The sequence below is a fragment of the Carassius carassius genome, chromosome 2, assembly GCF_963082965.1.
Source record: "Carassius carassius chromosome 2, fCarCar2.1, whole genome shotgun sequence".
Classification (NCBI taxonomy): domain Eukaryota; kingdom Metazoa; phylum Chordata; class Actinopteri; order Cypriniformes; family Cyprinidae; genus Carassius; species Carassius carassius.
In genome coordinates, this window is record NC_081756.1 from 47,244,847 (window position 1) to 47,264,652 (window position 19,806).

General features: G+C 35.8%; 3 protein-coding genes across 5 annotated transcripts in view; all 3 read right to left on the reverse strand.

Annotated features, from left to right (window-relative positions):
* The window catches only part of aco1 (aconitase 1, soluble), a 109,554-nt gene that overhangs the window by 1,050 nt on the left and 88,698 nt on the right, over window positions 1-19,806 (reverse strand). The gene's annotated exons all lie outside the window — the stretch shown is intronic.
* Window positions 1,468-13,430, reverse strand: ccdc149a (coiled-coil domain containing 149a). 2 transcript variants are annotated; one of them, XM_059517921.1, is made up of 13 exons: window positions 13,151-13,429; window positions 12,648-12,916; window positions 11,606-11,767; window positions 11,478-11,516; window positions 11,271-11,378; window positions 10,905-11,021; window positions 10,626-10,798; window positions 10,184-10,256; window positions 10,003-10,087; window positions 9,713-9,857; window positions 9,417-9,493; window positions 2,902-2,988; window positions 1,468-2,056 (listed from the first exon to the last, which is right to left on the reverse strand). In XM_059517921.1, exons 2-13 carry the CDS (start codon window positions 12,696-12,698, stop codon window positions 1,623-1,625), a joined length of 1,551 nt encoding a protein of 516 aa, XP_059373904.1. In that variant the 5' UTR covers window positions 12,699-12,916; window positions 13,151-13,429; the 3' UTR covers window positions 1,468-1,622. The 2 variants fall into 2 exon arrangements, with proteins under 2 accessions (XP_059373904.1, XP_059373915.1); XM_059517932.1 differs by lacking the exon at window positions 2,902-2,988 and having other exon boundaries at window positions 13,151-13,430.
* LOC132110867 (uncharacterized) lies at window positions 13,525-18,784 on the reverse strand. Of its 2 annotated transcripts, none has more exons than XM_059517908.1 (7): window positions 18,721-18,784; window positions 14,975-16,952; window positions 14,735-14,898; window positions 14,429-14,649; window positions 14,156-14,285; window positions 13,954-14,054; window positions 13,525-13,720 (listed from the first exon to the last, which is right to left on the reverse strand). In XM_059517908.1, the coding sequence occupies exons 2-7, from the start codon at window positions 16,926-16,928 to the stop codon at window positions 13,588-13,590; spliced, it is 2,703 nt and encodes a 900-aa protein (XP_059373891.1). In that variant the 5' UTR covers window positions 16,929-16,952; window positions 18,721-18,784; the 3' UTR covers window positions 13,525-13,587. The 2 variants fall into 2 exon arrangements, with proteins under 2 accessions (XP_059373891.1, XP_059373882.1); XM_059517899.1 differs by having other exon boundaries at window positions 18,717-18,780.

Sequence of the window (19,806 nt, forward strand, 5' to 3'; positions counted from 1 at the left end):
ATTAAAAGAGACCTTTAATAATTGTGTTGAACCCAGTGTATGTTGTGCCTTCAACATGAACACAATATATACAAGTACTAGTTAGACACCTTATATAAAGTGGGACCATAGTGTTTGTAATGGAAATAAATCTATGGAATTCTAATAACATTATATATATATATATATATATTAGACAAATCATTTAAACATGGATGAGTTTAGCCAAAAGAGGTCATAAATGCGCTCTTAAAAAGGTCTCAACTGCTGTACCACTGTGACAAAAGCTGCTTCTGTTCCCATTCTGCACAATTATTTTGAGCAGATTATGTGCAACTGGGCCAAATATCACATTGCATAACTGTTCACCTGATTAACATTAGTGCATTAACATTATTCTTGCAATTAGATTACAATGCTCTTATTTGAGCGTGTCATACTTTGTAGTATGAGCCATTAAAAAAATAAAATAAATAAAGAGCATATTATCAATTAGATCCCAAAAGAAGCTATCAAAACAATTAAAAGCGGCCAACTCACTAGTAAATAATATCTGAATAAGTCGAGAAGTTTTCCTGGCCACTGAGAGACTCGGTTTCGTGATCTGTAATGAACAACCACAAACAGACAAGATCCCTCGAGTCCCAAGGCAAAAACAAATCAAACAGGATATAAAAAAGGGGATAAAACGCAATGCTCCGTGCGGTTCCTCTTAAGCTTTATTTGGGACAGTGCTCTTGAACAGAAAAGCGCTGAAATAATTGGATGCAATGAATTACTTTCTGCTGTGAGAGGACGCCATCGGCTGAGAGAACAGATTTAAGTTCAGGATTAGTGCTTGAACTAATAATGTTTATGCATAAAGTATGAATCGGGATTGTGTTTGGTCCTTCAATAACGGTTGATATGAGCTTATGAGCCAAACTATATTTACTACTCCCATTGCTTAGATCACAGCAACAAAACTCTAAAGCCCTTTGAGCTGTTACTACATTACTTAAAGGAACAGTTCAGAGAAAAATAAAATGGAAAATAAAATTAAAATTTACCATCAAAATCTATTATTTTCCTCATTTATGCAGGTGGTCCTGTAAAATGAATCCCGCAAGACTTCACCCTCTCACCTGCCTCGAATCTCTTTGTGTTTCAAAGAGAATAATTCAAGTGTATGCACGCATCCTTCTGTACAAATGCAGGGTTTCTTGTCTAATAGGACCAAAGAAAAATTAATATATATATATATATATATATATATATATAAGGGCAATGTGAACTTAGACTATGGGTAATCTCGTTTTCATTTTAAAAAAATGTACCTTTTAGAAATTATTATTTGAATATTTGATCAGACACTTATGTTCGTTGAATGTTTTAATAATGGCCGACTGTAAACAGATCATCTTTATAAATAGCACTGGTGACCCTCTCTATGACACTACACCCATGCTACCCACAACCTATTTAACTAGCAATAAAAATGTGACGGATTGTATTGATTTATTTTGCAGTGAATGAATTTTTATTTTTTTGCCTCAATATTACATACTGTATGGAATGTGGATAGTTTTATTCATCTGCTATTTATCTGACCAATAAATTGCAACGTTTAGGCATTTTCAAACCCTTCAGACCTTCATCTCCTTCTATATCAGAACAGAGTCACTTTGCTCAACAGGCTCCTTCTTACTGGAGGAACCGTCCAGAATGTGGTCAAAGCGAGCTCTCGGCAGCCCGACAGAGGCTTGAAAGTCGGCTCTGTCCCAAGCGGTTTGCTCAAGAGTAACTGAAGGTAGTTGTGCAGGATCCAGAGCTAAAGCTGCATCCTCAGCCTCCTCCGCCATCAGACAGAGCTCCCCCAAAACCTCTCCCTCTTCCACACACGGGCCTCCCTCTGCTTCCCGACCGGAACGTGTTTTTGGGCAGACGGCCACAGGACCCTCCTTCACCTCATTCGTCTGCCTCCCAGTGTCGATGTCAGGAGTGACAGGTGTGTCCACCTGCTCTGGAGCGAGCCACATGTCATCGCCAGCTGTGTCCTGTTCCCTCGGCGACGGCCCTCCTCTTCCTGTCCTGTCATCTGAGCCAATCAGGAGACAGAGAAGATGAGTGGTCACCGTGTTAGAGCCACGCTAATGACACACAGCTAATGAGTGATTTACCACCGCGGTTTATATCTCAGAATTGCTAGAAAAAAAGTTTAATTATGAAATAAAAAGTCACAATGAACTTTTTTATTTTGTATTGGAAATGGGATGTCATAATATTTTTATACCTCTAATTAATAAAGTATTACTCTGAACGTATTCGTAATTCTTATAAAAAAAATAATAAAACAGGTGGGGCAAAGCACTTATATCAAAAGTTTAAAAAAATAATTAAGATTTTTGTTTCAAGACAATTTTTGTATATTCTTATGATGCATTTATTTGACTAAAAATACATTAAAAACGTAATACTATTCTATTACCACTGTAATATATTTTTAAATGTAATTCATTCCCGTGATGAAAGGCTGAGTTTTCAGGCACCCAGCCGGGAGAAGAGCGTGACGTCTGCTGGGTTACTGACCCGTGTTGGACAGCATTCAGCTAAAAGGTTAAACACCGCATGCGGCTTATTTGTGGGTCGACAGGAACGCCAAATACAGCTTTACGCAGCGCCATCCATATTAATGGGGCAGTGCCGACTGCAAAACACGCCCTAAAAGTTGGTGAATGTCAGCGAACAAGATTTCAGTAACATTTGCTAAATGCCACGGCATTTGAGAGGGACTGGACGGTCGGATGATCTGACCAATGAGAGCGAGCGTGAAGGGACGGGAGGGGTGGGCCGCTCAGAGAATCAGCTAATTACAGCTCTGCAGTCTTTTGGAGAGACCATTAGTAAATAGCAGATTTGGTTACACACCGTTACAGGGCTCACCTGCAGCGGGTCGAGGGCTAGTGGTTTTCTGTGGACGGTGGCTGGAGGACAGAGGAGCGGCGGTCAGAGCGATGGCATCACCGCCTCCTGTTGAACATCACAGAGATGAGCGTTCATCAGTTACAGTGAGTTACAGGGAGAAAGGACTGCTTTCAAAGCAAACTAACAACAGGCAGTGGAGGCTCTCTCATATGACCAGATGTACAACTTCACATTTAAAGCAAAACAAAAAAAAACTACTTAGAATAAATAAATGTGACCAAAACCAGTCACAGGGGTCATTTTTTTACGATAATATTTAGCTGAGATACAACTATTTAAATATCTGGAATCTGAAGGTGCAAAAAAAAAAAAAAAAAATCTAAATTCTGAGAAAATCACCTTTAAAGTTGTCTAAATGAAGTTCTGAGCAATGCATATTAGTAATCGAAAATAAAGCTTTGATATATTTGCGGTAGGAAATTTACAAAATATCTTCATGGAACATGATTTTTACTTAATTTCTTAATGATTTTTGGCATAAAAGAAAAATCAATAATTTTGACCCATACAATGTATTTTTGGCTATTGCTACAAATATACCCCAGAGACTTCAGACTGCTTTAGTGCTCCAGGGTCACATGTGGCTAAAGTGTACCATCGAATTTACTGACAAGCATTTATGATGAACTAAAATATACTTTAATAGCATTTCCATTGAAACTTGTATTTCGTGTTTAAATACATTTACACTTTTGTAATGAAGTTGCAGTTTTGTACATTTTAAACAAATAAAAATAGATTATTCAAAATATAAAACAACACTACATTACACATTGTTTCATTTAATATATATATATATATATATATATATATATATACATAGATACACACAATGGTTTGCAATGTACATTAAATCAAAACTTCCAAATTGCACTTTAAATAAACTTAAGTGGCCTTTTATTTAATAATTGAATATTATATTGTCTGCAATAATTAATTATTACTTAATTACATATTGTGTGAATAAAAATATATTTTGTAAATGTAAAAAATAATAAAATGCAGTTTTAATGTCATTTTAATTATATTGTGGAGTAGATGTGTTTCTGCTGCAAATTAGGTGTAAAATAAAAACGTTGCCTAAAATACATGGGTTGTAAGTCTTATAAAATGTGTAATTGTATAAATCAACATTTATTTTAAAACATTTATACATATTCGTTTTAAAATAAATGTATATGTATATGTAAATTAATTGCATATTAACACATATTAATAAATGAGTTAAATGTAAATACTGAATTGTAATGAAAACAATTTTTATATATATTTAGATTTTTCCATACATTCCAATAAAATTACTTTTATAAAAAAATGACAAAATATGTAAATAGTATGCAAACAGTAAGTAATTGTATATGTAAAATGATGTGTCAATTCATTTTAATTACATACAAATAAATTAGTTTTTCAATGCAAAAAAAACATTATGGATTGTAAACCTTATAAAAATGACAAAATATGTAATTTTGTAAAATAAAATAAAAAATAATTAAAATTGATTTAAAATTTTTACAGTTTATTTAAAGTCAGTTTAAATCTGTTACGGAGTAGCTGGCTTAAGACTTATGATGTATGCAAATGATGTGGTATAAAAATGCAATGTTGCATAAAAGCAGCACAAAAATATGCATTTGTGAACCACCAAAGTGTCTAGTGTCATACAGAACAAGAACTTTATTTTTGTGTAAATGAAACAGCAAAAAAGCATTTATTATACGTCACATTGTACATTATATTGAATTCAATAGCTCTATATTCATACTTAATCTTCCCGTGTAAATGCATTATTTGCAGCATCTAACAGTTAAAGGAGTTAGATGCAGTTTCTGTACTGCCTTCGCAAAGAATATTAAAACTCTGGAGGATTTCATCCAAAATCTACCCAGCTCTCCCACACAAAAGGTGAGGGTTTTATATGGTGAAATGAATCAGACGGGCCACTGGAAGACTACAGCCGCCCTCATCTGTCTTCATTAGTACTGGCTGCATGCATCACAGGTTAATACCATATGTTTCCCACAGGGGACTGAGCACTACACGCTGGAGCCATCATAACACTGTCTGATCCCTTTAAACGCCGCTTTCTAGGGCCACTGTGCTGTGAAATATAATAAACAGAAGAGCAGAACTATAGCCTCTATAACCTGTCTCATATTTCCACGGCCTCTAAACGATCAACATGATCAAACTTTGTTGAAGACCTGTTGAAAACTATCTGATTGATAGTTTATTCTTGTTAAGATTCAAAAGGCCTTTTAATATAATTGTACAAACGTTCACCTTCAGATCGAGCTTCACATGTCTTTTAGCTGTGAGAGCTTTTATTTTTTGAAAAATTGTTTAAATGTGAGTATATAACGGTCATTAGACTTTTAAAGAATGTTTGTTTGTTCATCTTTCAATCCTCGTTGTATTGCATCGCATTTTATTAATAAAAATAATAACTACACAGCTTTGATTCTAAAACTATAAACATGTAAAAAAAAATCTTACTAAGATATATTATTGGGAGATATAGAGTGAAATGCATTTTATTTAAGCAGTCTGCTAAACAGTACTGTTATAAATACCTCATTGATTTACATTATAAGCTATCACACCACCATATTCTCACTTTATCATACTATTTGTGCCATAAAAGCCTGTGTTTATAATATATATATATATATATATATATATATATATATATATATATATATATATATATATATACACACATTATTATTTTTTTTTCAGACTATCTATTTTTATGTCTGGCTTTATGTCATATCATTCATTTGTGTTCCACAGAAAGTCATACGTGTTTGGAACAGCATGAGATGAGTAAATACTGACAAAATGTCCATTTTTGTTTGAACTATTCTTGTTAAAATGTCCAAACTTTTTGGGAACAATTCATGAAGATCTCAAGAAAGGCTTTATTTTTAAGAGGCACTGATATGATGCTTTTTCGCTCAACTTTCTTTGTTTGAAAAGGTCATTGTTGTGTTATGGAGCGCGGCGTCTGAGCTTATTTAAAAAGTCCAGTTTATTCTGTATGCCGAGCAGCATGGAGCTTCACTGCGGCGCTGTACAAAGCAGGATGGATGGATGAGAGGTGAACCATCCGTTCATTCTCTGCTTGTCCCGCAGCACACCGGGGAACAAAACCATCTAGCTTTATGGACAAACCGAGCTTTGAGTCACGTCGTACGGCTCGGAAGCCACAGAAGTTGCCGCTAAATTCCTCTCATGGTGACTTCTGGGAAACTTCAAACAAGAAATGATCTCTCTCACGCGTTGTTTTGTCATTGCGATGGCAGCTACAAAGAGTCGTGAGGGGAAAACAAGTTTAAGCCTGACAGGCTGTTCTGACGGGGAACAAGGAAACAAGTACAGCCTGTCACCTAAACAGACAACATGAAAAAAAAATATGTCCAAAACTCTCTCTGGAAATAAAGGTGCATTCATTTTGTGTCCATGTTCCCTTGTTAAAAGTAATGTTAAAAAAAGTACACTTTGGAATGCTTTTAAAATGAGATAATATAGTAAAAAATATATATATATATATAATTAAGTGTGACCTGAATGTAATGTTTTCCGACACTTAACTGCATGTTAATTGCAATTAAATGAAAATATGTTCTAGTTTAAGTTTATAATAAATGCATTTTTAGAGTGTTTTTTGACCCACTTAAGTAGGACTACAAAAGCACGTTTTTATATGTAATGTCAAAATGACTTCTGTTGCTTGAGAAATATCAATAATTTATGGTAAACTAAAATAAACTTTAGTGCAATTTCTTTTTAAACGTTTAATTTATATTAGCGCTATCAAATGATTAATCACAATTAATCTAAAATAAAAGTTTTTGTTTACATATGTATACAGCGCACACATACAGTATATGTATAAAAATATTTGCATGTACATACATTTATATATTTATATTCTTATTTTTATATTATATATCAATATATTTAATATATCAACAACATTTTTTCTTAAACATATACATGCATGTGTTTTTATTTGTATACATTTAATAAAAATACACAGTATTTAACATTTGTAATAATGTTGTAATTTATGTATGTTTACAATGTATTTGTATGTGTGTTGTATGTAAATTTGTATGTTTACAATGTATTAACTTTAAAATAACACACTACAGTTAAAATTAAGTACTTTACATGTAACATATTTTAGTCAACACTTAAAAATAAGTGTACTTCTACAAAGCACAACAAAAGATTATAAAAAAAATCTTTTAAAAAGTACTTTAAAGTAAAACTTTTAATTTGATATTACAAAGTGCACTTTTTAAAAGTGTACTTAAGTGTGTTAAGAAAAAGTCATGAAAGGGTCTCTCCTTAAGTTACTTAAGTGGCCTTTTATTTAATTAATATTGCATTATCTGCCAATACAGCTTTTAAAATAACCTTTTTCAAGAATTGAAGTGCAGAATAAGTGCACATTCAACACAATTAAGCATTTTCTTTTTTGTCATGTTGGCCACTATGCCTTATACTGACACCTACTGGCATGGAGGACGCTTCACATAAAAGCATTAGTTATCGCTCTGTTAAATGATTTATTTATTTTGAGACCAGATGTCCAAGTGAAAATAAACATAAATCAAGGTCATGTGATCTCAACATGTCTGCCCCCATGAGGACACTCACCCCATGTAAAATAAACCATAATTTTTAAGTCTTCATCTCATGCGAGTGCACATCACTTTCAACATAATTACCAAAATCACTATTCTTTCAAGTTTCAAACTTTTTTAATGAGGAAAAAACTAGCCAGTGCACCTTTAACTGATTTCTCCAGTTAGCTTCTGCAAAAGCCACCGACTCTGCCATTCAATCACGTTCACAGACTGAGCTGTGATCCTCTCTCTCATCCACAAAGTTCTCTAATAATACCACATTCCCCAAATGTGTTTGTAATGTGGGCAATCAGTTTCAGTAATGGATGCTTGTCAGTTTTATGGCGGCTGAACGACAGTCTTATGACATGTGAGCGTCTGATCTGTGCTTCAGTCGAAGTGCTTTACTGTCCTCTTGTGGATGGAGACTGTAAGCACTTCTCATGAAGCTGGTGCTTGAATGATTTTTTTAGAAAAGCAGGCCAAACACTTGTTAAACGATCATATAAGCATCATCATATATCACAATCATATATCATATTAATGAAGGACTCTGAACTTAAACTAAAATCTGTTCATTAGTGGTGCTTTGCCAAGTCACTTGCTCACCAGTGGATCCTCTGCAGTGAATGGGTGCCGTCAGAATGACAGTCAGTTAATGTCTTGAGAAGTGAAAAACTGCGTGTTTGTAAGAAACAAATCCATCATTAAGACGTTTTTATCTGATGGACTGGAGTGCTGTGGATTACTTGTGGATTATTGTGATGTTTTTATCAGCTGTGTGGACTCTCATTTTGACGGCACCCATTCACTGCAGAGCATCCATTGGTGAGCAAGTGATGGAATGCTACATTTCTCCAAATCTGATGAAGAAACAAACTCATCTAAATTTTGCAAAGCCTGATGATAAGTAAATTGTAATTTTTGGGTGAACTATTCCTTTATTAATTTACCCATCAACACAATGGTTTTAAATACAATAAGAGGAGATGATGACAGTTCTGAGCGCGGTTCAGAAATCTAGCATCACTGTCACATGATGACTGACTGTTTCTGGCTGCTTCCTGACGCTGAAGAATAGCTGGCGAGTGATTTCACAAATCAATGTCAGTCGTCCCATATATTTTTGGAAGGAAACTGGCGAGTACCACAGACATTGACAAATGTGGCGTGAATGCATTTATCCTTAACACACTAAGGACACCTGCTAAATGAATTAAAAAGCATCATATCTCATCATAATGCTATGAATGCTGCTTATTATTAATGAAATGTTTGAACATTCTGTGCTGATCCTTGAAGAGAGCTTGACAAAAACTCCCAAAATAATAGTTTCAGTCATAAGGGAGTTGTCAAAAGTGTTGATATTTGTAAACCGAGTGGTTACACTAACAAATTTACTCCATAAAAAACAGCTAAAGGCTATCCCTTGAAGAAAAGAAAAAAAGGAAGTACACTTAAGCATACTTATACTTTTAAAAACAGTGCTTATCACAAAAATAATATAAATTCAAGAGAATAATCTTGTGAAATTAATGTTTTTGGACACATAATGTTTTTGGACACAAGTGAATTTTTGGCCCACTTAAGCAGAACCTAAGTACATCTGTATATGTAATTTCATGTTTACTTTTAAACATAAGTACTTTTACATAAGTACTTTTAAAATATATGAACTACAATATACAGTAATTACTTATATTCAATGCTATGATTTTATCCTATTAACAAAAAGGTAGATAGTCAATAGGTATACGGGTAAAAATAGTAATTAACACAAGCCAAAAAAAGAACAAGTGTAACAAATAACGTGATCAACATTTAAGAAACGCTCACCGGGGAGACTCCAAAACCCTGAAATTTCCAGAGTCTTCAGCTTTCTCTCCAAATCAGCAACTCGGTTTCCCAGAATTCTATAAAGCACAATAGAATTAACTCAGTACATATGATCACTATTATAACATGAGACATATTTTTCTTATAATTTTGCATATGCAACCTGCAGGTATCCATATAAATGATATAAAATGATGTAAATGAAAGAGATTATTCAAGACTGTTTTACAAGAAAGTATTATTGTAAATGTAAAGTTTTGTGGTGAATGATAAAACAAAAGCAGTTAGAAACGAACCTGTTGGTCTGTCGTTGGTGCTGAATGATTATGTTCTTCTCATGAATGGTCTCCAGTAAGGCTGTGGCTAAAGACTTCAGGTCTGAGATCGACTGAGGTGTGGCTGGTAAACTGCAACCATTGTCCTCTGACAACAAACCCTGCACTGCAATCATCAGGAACACAGGTGTGAATACATCTACACAAGTGAATTCACTCATATGATTTGCTGAATAGCAACATTTCTTCACTTCCTTGTCATTTCAGTTCTTTAAGCTTCTAAGGCTAAAGCGATCACATGACCCGAGCACCTTGTTTAGGAGAAAGGACTCCAGTAAGTGCTCTGCTGTTAGACTTCCCACCGATCTCAGGGTTTCTTCTGCGATCCAGAGCGGTCTATAAAATATCCAGCGATATTGCCAATGCAGTGAAATAGTACAATGCAATATTAAAGCTGTGCAACTTAAACTCTGATTAAACCTTCAGCCTTACCTTATATTTCTGAATGTTACTCTTCAACAGACCGACCTCCTCTTGAACTTGTTTGAATCTCTCTTGCAAGTATCTGCAATTAAAACAAAACCTTTTGTTGCACGAAAAACTCAAAGCAGTGTGTAATTCAGCCTAACTCTGGAAAAAGGGATATATAGTTTCTGTTTTATTTTTATTAATAGTTCTTATAACTCAATGGTTTAAAAAGTGTGATCCCTAAAGGACATTCAGCTCTTAAAAACTTACTTTAATCGTAATTATTATGTACTTATTTTCTATTATATCTATGAACAGACCTAATTTCTGTAAATGACACAAAACTCATTACAGCAGATATACTAGAGGAAACCAATGAGGAGGCCTTGGAGTTCAAATGGTTGAGAACCACTGCATTACACATACAGTAATGAAGATCTGACGAGCGACATTAACACTCCCTGACCTGTTCTCCATGCAGAGCACGTCCACATCGATGATGCGCTTCTCCTGGCCTCCCAGGATGTGGTTCAGCTCGAGGTTGAGACGCTCAGCCTTCTCCTTAAACACGTTCCTCTCTGCCTTTACATCCTGCAGTTCATCGCTCAGCGTCTTCAGACTGTGTTCAAGTTCTTCTCTCTTAAAATAATAACACCAGTGGATATTCTCACAGAGTGCTGTACTTGCAAGAAGTGCAATAAAAGAGGAGGGGAATCATATAAAACCTAATCGCTTAAAGACACACATGCAGTGCTGCGTTCTCCAGCTGCCTGACCAGGTCCTCGCGCTCATGAGCGGGGAAATGTCTGACCCCGACTTCATCGTCCCCGAGCCTCTGTTTGGTGATGGTCATTCTTAACAGCTGTGAAGGGAAGATGACAGCAGGGTGTTGAAAAGCTTATTATTTATTTGTATATCATTAGCTATGCTCTATCCATTTTCATGCAAAATACAGGATGCTGCATAAACAAAACAAAAAAAACTCCAAGATACTGTATGCATAAAATCTTAACATGCACCTGAAAACCAATATTTTATCATTATTTTGTGCACAAGTTAATTCACATCTTTGGACGGAAACCGATCTGGTTTAGTATAGTTTTATGGGTACCTTATTATCTCCCTGTGTCTCGCTGAGCCTCTGAGTCAGTTCCTTTATCTCGTCAGCTAGCTTCTTATTTCTCTCCCTCGAATCCATTAACAACTGAGCCAGATTGACCTGAGAAAGAGAGAGAGAGAGACAGAAATGCAGAGAGAAGGAGATAGTAATTTCTTGCAAGAACTTAAGTGTAAATAAATATCACAATCATCAACCGACCTGGTTACGTTTTTCCGGAGGAAGTGAAGAGTCACCATCCTGAAATTCATTACAAAACATACTGATGAACTATGAAGCTAAGAAAGCTTTAAAGAGACATAACGCATAGTAAGCATGCAGAGACACACAATCAGTTCTCTGTATTTCTTCTTCAAGCTCTGGTGCGTCTCTCGCAGCTGGTTGGCCATCAGTTTGTACTGGTCTCTCTCCTGCTGACAGCTGTCCAGCTCTTTGGACAGAATGAGGAGGGCGTCCTTCTTGCTCTCCAGCTTACGTTTGCATATTAAGAACTGTAGAAATGAGGCACAAAATAAAAAATGATAGCAAAAAAAAAATGCATTATATTTAAGCTATATTAGATAAGATAGAGACAGAAAGACTGATAGATGGATGGATTTTTAAGACTGGGATATGACCAAACATTTACTCGAATAAAACACACATTTCATCTAAACTGAAAACGAGAAAACAATTCAGCAAAACAATATTCATTCATGACATTTTAGGTATTCATCTTGGCCTTTATTCAGAAAAGAAATATAAGCACTATCCAAATATTTAGCTGGTTTATATTTGGCTGATTTGAGAAAGAATGGCCCAATTATAATTTTCTCCAATACAAATTATAAAATATATTCCAATAGGCCTACTCCTTTAATTTACAACCTAAAAATAAATAATTAAAATTATAAATATTGTTTTAAAGTGACTTATCATTTCACCAGTGGTTCCTCGCTAACTTCAAAGATAACTCAAACAAGCCAAAACAACCAATTTTCTGAAATTTGACTGAAAAATTACCCAATTATAACGAGCTAAAACAACTAAAAATCAATGTTTCTAATTTTTATTCATGCTTTTAACTGTTTATTTTTCCTTTCTTATAATATCACGAGGATATGGTCTTAGTCCATTTATATGAGGTACATTTTAACCCGTTTAAACGTCTAATTTTAGACAGTTTTGATTATAAAACTGACACTTCAGACAGCGCCAAACCTCTCCAACACACCACACATGTGATTTCTCCTAAATATTTTAACAAACGCGTGTGTATTGTGTATCTTTGAGTTCAGGTGGGTGGCGATGCAGCGCCATATGGAAACGGTCGTCATCATCATCATCATCCTCCTCCTCCTCCTCTTCATGTTTTAGTGAAGCAGCACTCACCTCGTTCACTAAACCTTGCCAGTCACTTTCACTTCGTTTGGACGAGGTCATCTCCGCCAGCGTTTGGCGATGATATAACGTTTGCAAACCGTAGCCTTTCGCGAGCTTTCTGGATCCGAGAGCAGAAACTTCTTCCTTCCTCTCAGTCAGTGTTTACTCTCTCGGTCAGCTGGTGCACAAGATCCGGGTCTGTCAAACTCTGACCCAGCGGCGAGGTGCTCAACATTAGTGCGGCGTGAGGGAGAAACTGAGACTTTTCAGTAGAGAATCTATCAAACAATGTGCAATTAAAGGCAGTTTCTTTTTTATTTTAGAGCGGTATTGAATAAATCCAACCAGTAGATGGCGAAAAACACAAATTAGGAGAAACGTATGAAGACTACAAAGGTCAGTTAAGAGGAATAGATCAACATTTGGTTTAAACCAGATGAGCCATTATATATTTGGCACATTATTTGCATAATAAAAACTTTCTTAACACATAAAAATATATAACAACCAACCTCTCTGAATCTTACTGCATAGCACTGAATGTTCGTGATGGGACATTTCACAGTAATGTTATGAGCAGTTGTCACATTATAATAAATTACCAACCAAGATGTGATTATGAGTAATTTTTAAATGACATCATCATGAGTTTCTCCGCCAATCCCAGACTCACGAGGTTATAAAGCACTCTTTTTTTCTCTAAAAAGACTAAACGGCAACAAACACCACCACAGAAGGTCGTAAAAACGTAAATTGCATGCAAGTACAACATATTACAAATGTATTCATATCATTTTTTTTTTAATTATGTAAAAGATTTACGTAACAAAATATATTTTTTTAAAGATTAAATTATCTGTATTTAGGTAACTGGGGGAAAAAAGCTACTTAAAAGCTTTCCTGTGTAAATGTTCAATATTTATGCTTAGTCACTTTGTTGCAATGACGTTCATGAAGCCGATTTGATGTCCATATGAACACTTTCCCTGGAGTTCCATCCTCTCTCTTTAGCAAAAATGTACAAACTCCCAAATAGATCCGGAAATAAAGCCATCAGGTTGATTTTCACAGCTTCAGCTTTACTGTGGAGAGAATCACAAAAAACACATTATTGTGCAAGAAATACTTAAACTGAATGAGTTTTCATACAATTCTTTGATACTTCTCTCCTTCTGCCTGTTGATCATACTTGATTTGTTGCTAGTTTTTTTTGTACTTCATCTTGCATTGTCAACACATTACCAGGCCAGGATTTCATGCAACATTTTTTTTTCTGTATTTCAACTCTCCATTGCCAGTTATTCCTGTAACTCACTAATGCTCATGCAGGTTGCGTATAAATCGCAGCAGGCCCAGTGTATTCTCAGGATAGGCTTTCTTCTTACTGTCCAGTTTCTCCACAAGCTCAGAAGGCAACTGTGAAAACAATAGTTTGAGAGTGAACAATGAATTTCCACATTACTAATTAAAGATTTAAGCTTTCAATTAAACTTCAATTAGAAGCAAGGTCGACTTACTTTACTCTTCCATTCAGAAAAGCTCTTCCCCTCGCTGTATTTTGCAATGGCATTAAGGAGCTCCTCATCTGCTTTACGGCAGTTTTCAGCCTCTTTCTCATTTCCCAATATTTTCAGATACCGCACTCTCCTGAGACGATTTCAGAAACATTATACAATCAGCTCTACCATCTATTATATAGAGTCTAAAAATTATACACAAATAAATTGTGATTGAAAACAAATTGTCTTAGCCTTAAATGGAACATATTGGGAGCAATGATCATATTGTACGTGTCATCAGTCCAGAAGAAGGGGTGTGCGAGGGATTGCTCCACAGTTGGTCTCTCATTTGGATTTTCATTGATCATCCACTCGACGAGATCCTTCGCTACATCATCATCCAGAACTTCCAGTGAGTATCTTCCTCGTGAAATGTTGTACTCACAATCCACAGCTTCACCAAATGGATGGTGTCCTCCAGAGAGAATGTAGTAGATTAACATCCCAGCAACCTTCAATCAGGGAACATTGTTAATTCAGAATTATTAGTAATTAGTACAATTTTAGCAAACTTTGAGTTAATTAAATATTGAACACCTGAATGTCGTAGCTCCTCTTGTAGCCAGTGTTGACTTTCTCATTAATGGTTTCCTTTGCCTTCCAGCATCTAGTTCCAGCAATGCTTGTTCGTAAAGTGGTTTCGCCTTGTTTCAGTCGACGACTTATGCCAAAATCAGCCAATTTGGCTTGTCCTTTTATGTCTGTAACATACAAAAAGTTAAAATTATTTCTGAAAAAGGATTCTAATTAATTTAATCACAGAAGTTAAGATCCTACCAATCAGGACATTCTGGGGTTTGATGTCTCGATGGAGCACTTTGGTCTGCTGGTCGTGTAAAACCTGTAAGCTGTCAAGAACTTCCTTCACCAGCTTCTTCAGAACCAAAGATCTCTCAGCGCTGTCATCTGGTAAGTGATCTTGGATATATTCCTCCAGTGTGTACTCACAAAGCTGAAGAACAAGGTACCCAAAATGCATATCCTCTGCAAAGTCCACATATCGCACAATGGAGGGACTCTCAAGTTCTGGAAGTCGTAGAAATTCCTCCTCATTTTTAAGGTCTTGGTAATTAAACCTGTTCATTCGTTTCACAGCCACCTCAGTGCCGTCATCCTTCAAACCAAGGAAAACCTGCGTTCCATCACTTCCTTTAGCAATCAGAAATTCATGGTCAAGAACAAGCATAAGGTTTCCCAGTCTGTATGTTTTGCTAGCATCAATGTTAGCTAGCTTCTCAAGCTTGGACCTCCAACGACGGCTGATTTGATGCCACCTTCTTGGGATATTTGGGCTCTCTTCAGGTTGTATGAATGGCTGCACACTGGAATTTGATTCCTCAATGGATGTCACTACAGTGTCTTGACAAGGTTCTTTACCTTCACCTTCTTGTGATCCCACCTCTTGCTGGATATTTTTCTTCTTTTTCTTTTTCTTTTTCTTCTTCTTGCTGCTTATTGACAGAGCTGCAGTCTCCTCACATAAACTATCCACTGCACTCGAACCCGCTGGATGTCTCAGTGATTCATCCAACTTTTGCAATTTTTTTTTCATGACTGCATCCATCTCTATCTCTGCAGTGTTAAGTATCATCTCTGGGACAGAGGTCAATGCTACAAGTTTAGGAGCAATGTCATATATATAAGCAAACAGTCCATAGGTCCAAACTCTAATCAGACATGAATAATCAGGACGTGTGAGAGGCATTAGACTTTTGCACAACTTCTCATAGACAGAAAGGTTTAGTCCCAGTTTCTGCTCAGATGTCTTCTGCATCATGACATTGAGTATAGTAAGAATCACATGATTTATTATTTCTCCTTGTGCATTTCCAGAGTGCTGAAGACTTTTTGTTAGAATTGGCACAAGATCACTGAATACCGGAGCAGAAACACTTTCACTGACACACAAAGCAGCATATAAGCAATTCAGTGCATTTGGCCAGTGTTTCTGGGGGATTCTTGGGAAGCGTTTGATGACTCCTTCAATGTATCTGTCTGCACTCTTTGTGTCTTTTAACCACTTGATGGCACTCTGATGATACTGCTCCGCACCCTTACCAATGACACCAAAATACACCTCAAACAAAACTGTATGAATGAAAGGATGCTCTTGAAAGAAATGTTCCTTATAGATTCTGAACACTTCTATCTCATTCTTCATTCCTACAGCACAAGAAAGAGAGAAAAACTGATGTACTTTCTCAAACACTTGACTCTGTGAAGACAATCGACTAATCATTCTCTCCACTTTTTTATCAAGCTCTGGATTCACCCTATAGTTCCTTTCAGGTGAAGCTCCAGCCTCTATAAGTGCTTTCACAATGTCTTCACGGTCACGATCAACAGCACATTGCAATGGAGTAAACAATTGAAGTCCGTCTGGATCAGCTTTTGCTGCAAGTAATCTTTTCACAATACTCAGTGAAACTCCAGTTGTAAATGCTGCATAATCTAAAGGTGTTCGTCCATTTGTTGAGGGTTTGTTTGGATCAGCTGACTCTCCAAGTAGATAAGAGCAGATTTCTTCATTTCTGCAAAAAACTGCTGCAGATAATGGAGTAACATCATCTTTCCAGTCTTCAGAAGGGTACAATCCATTAATATCTCTGCCTCTTATTATTTTGCGAAGTTTGTCTGCCTTGTTGTCTATGATGCATTTTATTAGAGGGTCTGTTTTTCTAAGTACTGGCTGAATTGGAATTGGAATTGGAAATGTTATCTGGAATGCCATGGATGTTCAAATGTTCATTTCAGTCTGTGGAGAGATGTCAAACACTATTGTCATTATGGACATTTAATACATCTCATTCTTTAATGTTTTTTTTTTTTTTTATATATATAAGTAGTTGTGAACTACAGAACAAGTCTAAAGACTGGGACGAAATATACAACAACACCATTGTTGGGCAACAAATGTGTATTTATAAATTAACACACATGCATGTATATATTTAATAAAAAAATATGTTATATATAAAATATGCATATTTAATATAAATAGGCTATGTATTCATATGTGTATTATAAATATTTTAATAATTAATCTGTCCATATAATTTAACCTTTCCTATGTCAGTTGTAGACCTAGTGTTCACCTCTTTAACCAGCAACCATGGGCGGATCTACAGGGGGGCAAGGGGGGGCAGGTGCCCCCCCACTCTAGAGCCTTGCCCCCCCCAGCTGCCCCCCTAACTTTAATGATCCAAAAACTGTACTTACAAAAACAACCCACCACTATGTCCAATACATTTACCAAAAGTGAACAATTTAATTTTTAATTTTAAATGTATTATTCGCCCTTCCTTCCCCTGCCCCTCAAATACTTAGTTACGTCCCTGATTCAAACGTGCAGAGCGGCGTTCGCTCAGTCTGGCTCATACACACAGCGAGTCTGCTTCGGTGCGGTGGCCCTGCAACCAGAGACTGAGCTGCCCCGGTCAGATCCTCTGAAGGTGAAGTGAGTTTCCCCAGGTGTAGTTTCAACACACGTTTAACTTGAAGTTACATTTGTAATGAATGTATTGAATGCTAAAGACGATTCAGCATCATCAAAAACAGCGAGTCTATTACGTTAGGCAAAATCAGCGGTCAAATCGCTCCCTCGTGATTTGTAAGAGCACTCTTCTCTTAGATTAGCCTGATTTTGATTTTAGTAAAGACAAGAACAGCTTAATAAAAAATATAAAATATTGAGGGGCAGCGCTAGGGCCGATATATATTTTGTATATATACAAAATATCGCTTTAATAATTAATTAATTACTTTAAATAAAAATACCCAATTTTAGTTTGGGCTGTTACGTTACAACACACAATACAGTGCCAGTTAGGAGATCGATCATTAGCTAAGCCTAAGCAGTCCTATTAAATCCAATTCCTCTCAGATATCACAGCAATGAAACCAGGTTACAACTGGGGAAATAACAAATACAATAGAATTAAGTAGTCTAAACATAACTGGTGTGTGTGTTGTGAATTAAAAAACGTTGTAGTGTGTAAGGGCATGATTAAACAATAACTACTGTAGTTTAAAAGTGTTTTTGTGTTTTTTTTTTTAAAGCAATTCATATATAGGGATTCCATGTACCCCTGCCACCCTGCCAAGACCTCTTGCCAACCCTTTGCCCCCCCCCCCCATGCAAAATTTTCTAGATCCGCCACTGCCAGCAACTATAGCAATATTATATAAAAAGAAAAAACCGATAGAACGATATTGAAAACCATTACGCCTATGGCGAGTCCCCGTAAACCACAAATGCATGCAAGTGTGTGTGTACGTGTTAAAATTATAATTTAAGCCTATAAAATATTATTCTAGATATCATTGTGTCCAATTTTTTTTAAAAAGCAAGTGATCAGATCTCTGTAGTGTGTATGCTGCATTAAGGAAAAAAGGAGAGAAAAAAATCTGCCATGACTTAACACATCTGTTCTGTAAAGCTGAAAAAAGTATAGGCTAATTAAAATCTGTAACGTTACTCGAGTAACCAGTAATAACGCCAAATGAAAATAATACTTACGCACAATATTCTATTACTTTTTGTATGTAATGGTGTTACAAAACTCCCCACGGTCTTCAGCTTTGCGTGAAAATGAAACTACCGGTATACGCCCTTCTTTGTTCTAACACTTACAGTAGGCTACGTCATTCACAAGAAGCAAAATACTCGAATACCATACTGTACATTTTGCCTACAGCATAAATATTACTAAATATAAACAATTAAAATCGTGTTCTTTATGGGACTAAACCTGGTTGCATTAAAGACCTTAAGTTAAGAAAACTCTAGGGTACCCAAGTGAAACGTAGTCTACGGCTCGCCTGATTTTTAAATCTGATATTAGCGCCTTTTACAACCCACACCAACTGTAGAGAAATCTGGATCTAACTACAAAAAAAAGTAAGATGACGATGCAGATGCCGCGATCATAAATGTGATTCGCTCGGTTTGCACATCTCAAAAATTGCAAAAGCGCACGTTCTCATAGAACTCGTGACCACTTTGGAATTTAAGTCCGACGTGACCAAGTCGAACACAAACAGGCGTGGCTTTGATAGTTTTGCCATAAACGACTTGAAAAGTTCTGAGTACAACACGTATATTGTTATTTCGCAGTTATTGCAGTTACGCCACTGACATTTATCGAGGAATTGTGACACCAGACAGTCAAGATTGTGATACAAAATCCTAAATAGCCTAATTTAGTGGTTTATTGATTCAAATAAATGGCAATTAAATTTATTTAAAAGTCAGACATTTTTTTTTCAAACATATCAGTTTGTGTTACATAAGTATTTGAGTAGAATGTATGTACCAGCTCTTGTATGTTATTTATCAAGCTACCCATTAAAGATTCAAGATTTTAATCTATCTGCCTTGTAGTGTTTAAAAAAAATTAAATTAAACATGTAGTTCCAGACAGTTCTTGATTCTGATTGTTTGAGGCACTTTTAAAGCTGGTGTAAATTGCTCTACAAACACCTTTGATCTCATTAACATCAGTATTCCTGTGCCACTGCATCATTGTGTTGCCACGGTTCTGTGTATTATGTTTTTCAGCAAAATTAACTGTTTGTTATTTAAGTATGAGTGACTCACCTTTAATTTT